Source organism: Mus pahari, unplaced genomic scaffold (genome assembly GCF_900095145.1).
Source record: "Mus pahari unplaced genomic scaffold, PAHARI_EIJ_v1.1 scaffold_11007_1, whole genome shotgun sequence".
Taxonomy (NCBI): domain Eukaryota; kingdom Metazoa; phylum Chordata; class Mammalia; order Rodentia; family Muridae; genus Mus; species Mus pahari.
Window position 1 is genome coordinate 2,839 of NW_018392808.1, and position 8,095 is coordinate 10,933.

The 8,095-nt window shown below is 35.6% G+C and overlaps 1 protein-coding gene across 5 annotated transcripts in view; it reads left to right on the top strand.

The window, feature by feature from the left end:
* The first annotated feature begins 1,508 nt into the window (after nucleotides 1-1,508).
* The window catches only part of LOC110315186 (vomeronasal type-2 receptor 116-like), a 9,522-nt gene continuing 2,935 nt past the window's right edge, over nucleotides 1,509-8,095 (top strand). For 2 of the 5 annotated variants that reach the window (XM_021189306.1, XM_021189307.1), the window contains exons 1-4: nucleotides 1,509-1,714; nucleotides 5,023-5,305; nucleotides 5,795-6,598; nucleotides 7,623-7,914. In XM_021189306.1, coding sequence (XP_021044965.1) covers nucleotides 1,509-1,714; nucleotides 5,023-5,305; nucleotides 5,795-6,598; nucleotides 7,623-7,914 — 1,585 coding nt within the window. The remainder of the gene's footprint in view (nucleotides 1,715-5,022; nucleotides 5,306-5,794; nucleotides 6,599-7,622; nucleotides 7,915-8,095) is intronic. The other 3 variants (XM_021189309.1, XM_021189310.1, XM_021189308.1) reach the window with 2 other exon arrangements.

Consider the following 8,095-nt stretch of genomic DNA (forward strand, 5'->3'; position numbering starts at 1 on the left):
TCATGTACAACAAATGACTTCCAAAAGACTGGCACAGCCAAGAATGGCATTTCAATAGCAGTCACAATAGATTGAAGAGTCAGCCTCCATGCACATTTCTAGTTAATTTGACATGGTATTACCACCCAGTAAACAATAAATATAGAATATCACAGCAGGACACTCAATTTACACAATCTATAGGTTTGCAAAAGTACTGAAAATTTTTAAACTGAAAAAGTCATAATTCAACCAAAGTATGAAACAAAATTTTATTCATAGTAACAATAATAGTACAATAAACTCCATATCAAGATTTTATTATAAGCCAGTGACATACCAACCATTCCAAAAATGGAGTTAAAAACTCCACTTGATTCAGTGTGGATATTATGGGCAAAAAGTAAGGTAGTTCAAAGAATTACAAATCAAATTCAATGCTCCATCTCTGTCACCCATTGTAATCTAACCAAATTACATAAATTAGCATAACAGTCATATATCTGTGTTGTTGCAATGTAATGCAAGATAGCACTATGTCAAACCAAATGCCAACTAAATATAAATGAAAAGTAAAATATATACTAACATTAGTAATAAAATTAGTAATCTATACTATATGCTAACATTAGTAATAAAATTCTCTCTTAAATGACACCTAAAATCTTTCTTTGGAGCAAAATATATGAAATTGTTCTCTACCATCATAATGAGGTGTGAGTAAACATCAACCAAAGAAATGTTTCATCAAATGTCACTGACTGTTAGGGACTGATTATCAGGCAAGATATCAGCAGAGTAACTCAGTGAATGTATGAATAGGTACTGATATTGGACAGGATGGGTGTTGAATCTTTATAATTCCAGGCATTTTGGGATTTAGACTAAGGACATGTTCTCCAGCTGGCAGGAATCACAGGAAATTTGAAGAGATTTTGTAAACATTTTTAGCATAAAACAGTATATGAACAACAGAGAAAGCTCAACCCCTGACTGAATGTTTCATGTGCAACTGCCTTTCTCTACACTAGACAATGGGAGACATGATGTCCCATGATGAAACACAACGCCTGAATGAGATGGAACTTTTATGACCATTTCAACTTGTCTTACTATGCAAGTTCTGATGAAATCCATTGTGTTCATAATATGGTTGTTGACACATGGCCTGGTCCAATCTGTGCAGGAGAAGCTTGTCCTTGGGAAGAATTATGTCATGGATATGCATGAAGTCATGGCACCTGAGGATGGAAAACATGATCTCCAAAACATGTTTTCAGAAATATGTTGATCAAAAGTTTTCAGACCTCTTATGTAGAGCCCAAGGCCAGAATTTTCCCTATGTATCCTGGGAGCATGACATAGGAAGAATGGAAAGGAACTATGAATATAAGTGGACCACCAGACAGCAGTAGCCTTGAAACAGACACATAAGTATAAATGTGTGTGTGTGTGTGTGTGTGTGTGTGTGATGTTTGTCTGCATAAGAAACGGATTTCACAACTGCTCCATCTTAGATCCTAGCAGACATGAAGCAGCTGTGTGCTCTCACTATTTTCTTTTTGCTCCTGAATTTTACTCTCATCTTGTGTAGTTTGACAGAACCCATTTGCTTTTGGAGGATAAAGAGCAGTGAAGATTATGATGGAGATTTGCAAGGTGATTGTTGTTTTTACCTGCTGACAATGGATGNACCTATTCCAGAAAATTATTATAATATATATTATGATTTTAGGTAAGTCATTAACTTTATTTTCTGCATCAATCTCATTAATTAGAAATATTTAGCTGTGGGCACAAAATAAGGGTCCTGTCCTGTTCCTTCCCCCTGTAACTTTAGGAAGCACTGAAAATTAACTATTACATCAATCACTATTTGAATACTTTCAAATGTGTCATTGTTTAGTTTACCTTTAATACATGGGCTCCAGTTCACAATGCTGGACAACGAGATAGTTTGGATTCTCTCAGTTGAGTCTTTCTTGATATCATATGTTGAAAGATGTCTCTTCATCTGCCTTGAATTCACAATTACCACTTTTGTCAAGAGCTCAATATAAATATTCAAAATGAATAGGCTCACTGCCTATATTCAATTGTGTGCCAATGATTCCTGTATGAGCCTGCATCTAAATGCTTTTATAACTTTGGTCTCCAACAGTTGTGCATTCATTAATTCACTGAAATATTTATGTACATGTTGGTCTACTATACCTGATTACATGTATAACATTATATATATACTTGTGAATATACATATATTTTGCTTTATAAAATAGTCTTTAAATGATCTCAGTCCTACAATTCTGGATTTGATACTGAATTTGGAAAGAGACTGCCAGGATTTATTGTTACCAGAATAATGTTTTGGTCCAATTACACAAATGCCCGGGCACACATTAGGCTCATTAACAGTATCAGAGAGATGGTCAATGTTTCTATTAACTACTGAATAAATGTAACATTAGAGAANATCTAGGAGAATAAATGTACTTCTTGTGTATAAGAAGCTGTTCTCAATGTGGCTACACAGGTCTGAGATCCCAAGTGTGAGATGTTATCATTTGTGGCTGCAGATCATGAGGAAAGGAGTGTTGAAATCACTCACTATTTAGCTAATCAATGTGTCTGGTATTTCTTTCATGAAGCAAGGTTTCCTGTTTTTTTTTTTTTTTTTCTGTCTCTGCATCTCATCCTATCTCTTGTTCAATTTTCACATCTTTGATAATTAAAAGAATGCATTTTTCAGTTGGTAGCCACAGTACACCACAAACATTGATAGTGATGGTTGCTTCACTTTATTTTTCTTCTGTGTTAAGTGAGTAGGAATTTCATTTCTGATGTATTCTGCATTCACATACCTCATTGGAAAAATAGTGGAAATTCTCATTGATGACAATTTTAGAAGCCATAGTAAGTTTTAACATTACAAATATATGAACTGTGTCAATACACGTTTCTGGATTAGAAGAAAAACTTAGCACAAAACTCTCAATTGCAAGATGCAAATGTCACTAAAAGAGTATGTTTGGTGTTTTTCTCCTGATGAGAGGTAGCAGCTAACAGTAACAGATGAACTGCCCCTGTGCTGGGGCAGATGAACATATTTATATAGTGAGAAGATCTTTGAGCTCAGACATCACTCTTAGTATCCTGCAGAATTCTGAAGACTGAGGTGTTAAAAGAAATCTGATAACTGTTTTACATAATAGACGTAGTGATAACAAACTAAAAGGTAACATTAAATTGATGTGTAAAAGAGTGCAAAGGATACTATTCTGGTTATATGATATATTGTATTATTGTGTATAATTTAAAATGGATAAATAAAATTAAGTGAAATGTATCTGTAGGGAGCGGGTGTGCCAAGTCCCTTGGTCCCTGTTTACAAGAACCTGAGTTGCTGAGCCTTTGTGGATTGCCTGCCTGCTGAGTTAATGAACTATCACTGGCCTCCCTGGCTGAACTCTGACAGGATCCAGGAGAGGGGGAGGGGAATCAGGTTGGAGGACTGAAAACAGGATGCACCCTGGGCTGGGAAGGAGCTTGGGGGGCTGGGAAAAACAGGATGTGCCCCAGAGGGAGGGGGGAGGATTCTGGGGGAGAAGGCTGTAAACAGTTCAGGTGGGCAAGAGTGGAAGGAGTTGGAGAGTGGAGTTGGGGTTTAGTGGGAGCAGGGAGAGGGTTAAACAAGCTGCTTGTGAGAGGGAGAAGATTAAAAGCTGTTTGGGGAGATAAAGACGAAATCTGTTTGGAACCTGCTTGGCATTTATGTCATTCTTCCCTGTCTCTGCTGGTCAGAGTTCGGGGATCCTCGACAAATGGTGGCCCATACGGCGACCTGAGGTGGGATCCCGAGGCCTCTCCAGTCCGCCGAGGGCGCACCACCGGCCCGTCTCGCCCGCCGCGTCGGGGAGGTGGAGCACGAGCGTACGCGTTAGGACCCGAAAGATGGTGAACTATGCCTGGGCAGGGCCAAGCCAGAGGAAACTCTGGTGAAGGTCCATAGTGGTCCTGACATGCAAATCGGTCAGGGAAAAAACTCTTTTGTTTAATGATATTAAGAGTTGAAAACATTAAAAGCATGTTCTACAAACATCATGGCAATATTATTCATAATTTTCCCAGTGTGAGTGAAATTAGCATTTTATTAATGTTTAACTTCAAAGAGTTTTTGCTATTTGCCAAAATGTAAAAATATTCTTTCTGATAAAATAATTTCTAGAAACGGTGATAATCTATTTTACCGAATCTGATTGTTAGACAATGTACACAGATATATAATGTGCTTTGAATACTCTCACACTATATCAGGTTTCTCTGTTAGCCCTGGCTGTCCTGGAACTCACTTTGTAGACCAAGCTGCCCTCGAACTCAGAAATCCGCCTGCCTCTGCCTCCCAAGTGCTGGGATTAAAGGCGTGCACTACCACTGACCAGCTGAATATATTTCTTAATAATTGACTTCTAAAAATTGTGTGCTCTTTTACTATATGTAATACCCAAAGGATATTTTGTGTGGCTTGAAACAATTTAGAATTCAATATTAGACCTAGTATTCTCAGTTGTGGAGCATTATTTACTACACATTAATGATATTTTGTGTATAAAAGGATATGAATATAAAACTTCAGCAAAATTTAGATGTACTATTTAATTCTCAAAATAATATTATAAAGCTATTTGATGTATAAAATGCATTAAAATAATAAATATATTGTCATGTTTTTTGTGTTTCTGTGGAATTACAACTTCAAGTTTATTTTATAACAGTCTTACTCAATAGGACTGTAATCTAGTTCAAGGATTGTATTTGGAGATAAAATGATATTTATTGATTTTTGTTAATACAGAATTTATCATATCATAGTGCCCCAGTGTCTATGAATTCTTAAAGTGTATTAAGCTCTAAAGATCTCTAATCTATGAGGTTTATTTCAAAACATTTAGACAGAAATTTAGCATGTCTCATAATATAAACTTACTACAATTGAAAATTTATGTTTCAACCATCTCCCTTAATCATCACTATGCATTGTTTTAGAACACAAGCAAGAAAATATGAGTTTTATCTGGTAATGTTTCTTGCTATTGATGAGATCAACAAGAATCCTTATCTTTTATCCAACGTTTCTTTGACATTTGACATCATTAGTGGTTACTGTCAAGAACCATTGGGAAAACTGAATTTAGAATATACACAGATAGATGGAAGTATGACTTTGGTTAATTACGTCTGTGTAGGAGATTATACATGTTACATAGACCTTACAGGACCATCATGGAAGCCTTCCTTCAAAATGGCAATTGATACNTGGANNCCAAAGGTAAGAATATATGATACTGCATGAGTTAACAAAATTAAAAACCACTTACTGGTGCCTAAAAGAAAACTTGGACAGTGTGCATTTCTGAGTGTGCTGCTACACACACACACACACACACACACACACACACACACACGTATGTGTATGTGTATGTGAATGTGTATGTGAATGTGAATGTGTATGTGAATGTGTATGTGTATGTGAATGTGAATGTGTATATGATCTATCTATGTATCTATGTATATAGTAAGGGGTTAAATAACCAGATCTTACACATACTTTGTAAACAGGAAGAACTGTGTTCTAGGAAATTCCTTGTCAAGAATAGTCTATACTCTAATAGGAATAATACATGATATTTATAATAAAATCGTACAATCCTTAACAGGAGTTCTGAAAGGTGAGTAGCATTACTTGTATATAATTCCAAATAGCATAATAATCATACTACTCATGTGGATGTTTCATTCTCTCTTTGATATCCTTTAGGTTTTCTTTGGGCCATTTAATCCTAACCTAAGTGACCATGACCGGTTTCCCTATGTCTATCTGGTAGCCACCAAGGACACACACTTGTCCCATGGCATGGTTTCATTGATGATTCATTTTAGATGGACTTGGATAGGACTGGTTATCTCAGATGATGACCAGAGTATTCAGTTTCTCTCAGATTTAAGAGAAGAAAGCCTAAGACATGGGATTTGCTTAGCTTTTGTGAATGTGATCCCAGAAACNATGCAGATCTACATGACTAGGGCTAAGATATATGATAAACAAATTATGTCATCTTCAGCAAAGGTTGTTATCATTTATGGTGAAAGGAACTCTACTCTAGAAGTCAGCTTTAGAAGATGGGAAGATTTGGGTGTTCAGAGAATCTGGATCACAACCTCACAATGGGATGTCACNTTACATAAAAAAGAATTCANCCTTGATTTCTTCCATGGTACTATCACTTTTGAACATCACAAAGCTGAGTTTGATGCATTTAGGAATTTTATGCAAACAATGAACACTTCCAAATACCCAGTCAATATTTCTCATACTATACTGGGGTGGAATTATTTTAATTGTTCAATGTCCAAGAACATCAGTAAAATGGATAATTTTACATTCAACAACACATTAGAATGGACAACACTGCACAAATATGACATGGCCCTGAGTGATGAAGGTTACAATTTGTATAATGCTGTTTATGCTGCAGCCCACACCTACCATGAACATATTCTTCAACAAGTTGCATCTCAGGAAAGGGAAGATCCCAAACAATATTTCACTGAATGTCAGCAGGTAAAATTTCTTACATTTCATTATGCTTAGATATATCAATGTGTTCATTAAATGGACCCAGAGCAATGATTGTACTTTTGCTAGAGATTATTCTATTATTGGAAAGACTTCTACACTGTAAAACACCCTAATGAAACTTTTACATGGATGAATATCATGCACAAATATAACATGTAATAGGAAACAATGGGTTTTTAATAGGATCTGTAAGTTTTGTGAAAAGGTGTCTCAACATTTCACCAAATGAGTTCATAATTCAAAATATGAGCCAAGAGTTTTATCATAAAAGCCCAAAGTAACTAGAGTAGAATACATTTTTAGAGTAGTGTCTCAAAAAGTGATACAAGCTGGGCTGTGGTTGCACATGCCTTTAATCCCAGCAGTTGGGAGGCAGAGGCAGGCAGATTTCAGAGTTCGAGGCCAGCCTGGTCTACAGAGTGAGTTCCAGGACAGCCAGGGCTACACAGAGAAACCCTGTCTCGAAAAACCAAAAAAAAAAAAAAAAAAAAAAAAGTGATACAAGTGCCATCGTTAATATTCATTTAAATTAAAAATTTACAAAACATAAGTGATTAAGACTGCACATTTTATTAAGTTTATATTTATTTTATGTGTGTACACTCTATGTACATCAAAAACCCACAAATATTATTTTTTTTATTTTCACAATTTCCAGACACTCAGGCTGCCCCTTAATTTTCACATACATGGATTCATTTTTCAAAAAGTATTTTTGACAAACATGTTTACACACACACACATACACACACACACACGCACGCACACACACACTGACATATCATGTTACTTGTTATCTGGTAATCATTTTTTCTAGCATATTTCATCATCAAAAATTTATATGAAGTATATAAATTTTCATTTATCAGTTAGCTATACTATATTTTTCTACAGTGCTTTACTTCAATACAGCTATCTTTCATGAAAGTCATTAAGAAATTAGGGGAAATTCTCAATTTTGCATTACCTTTATTGATATGCACATGTATGCATGAGTCTCTTTTAGCTGTCTTCCTTGATGAAAACCAGGGTATTTACTAACCCTGCTGGAGAACTGGTGAACATGAACCAAAAGGAAAATCAGTGTGCAGGATATGACATTTCCCTCATTTGGAATTTTCCACAAGGCCTTGGATTAAAAGTGAAAATAGGAAGCTATTTTCCTTGTTTCCCACAGAACCAACAACTTTATATATCTGAAGATTTAGAATGGGCTACAGGAGGAACTTCCGTGGGTATTTTTATTTTTTCAGGATATCTAAATTTCAAAGTAAGGGTCACTGAAGAAATAGTTTTGTGTATAAGAACAACAGCTACTCTTGCAAGAGACCATCCTCTCTTACAATCATCAAAATGTGATAACTCTCCACTTCATGTAAATCTGATCAAAGATGGATCATAGACCTCTAGATTCCAAGTTCAATAGCTCACACATGCTTATTCAATCATAATACAGGAATATATTTATTAAATTTATAG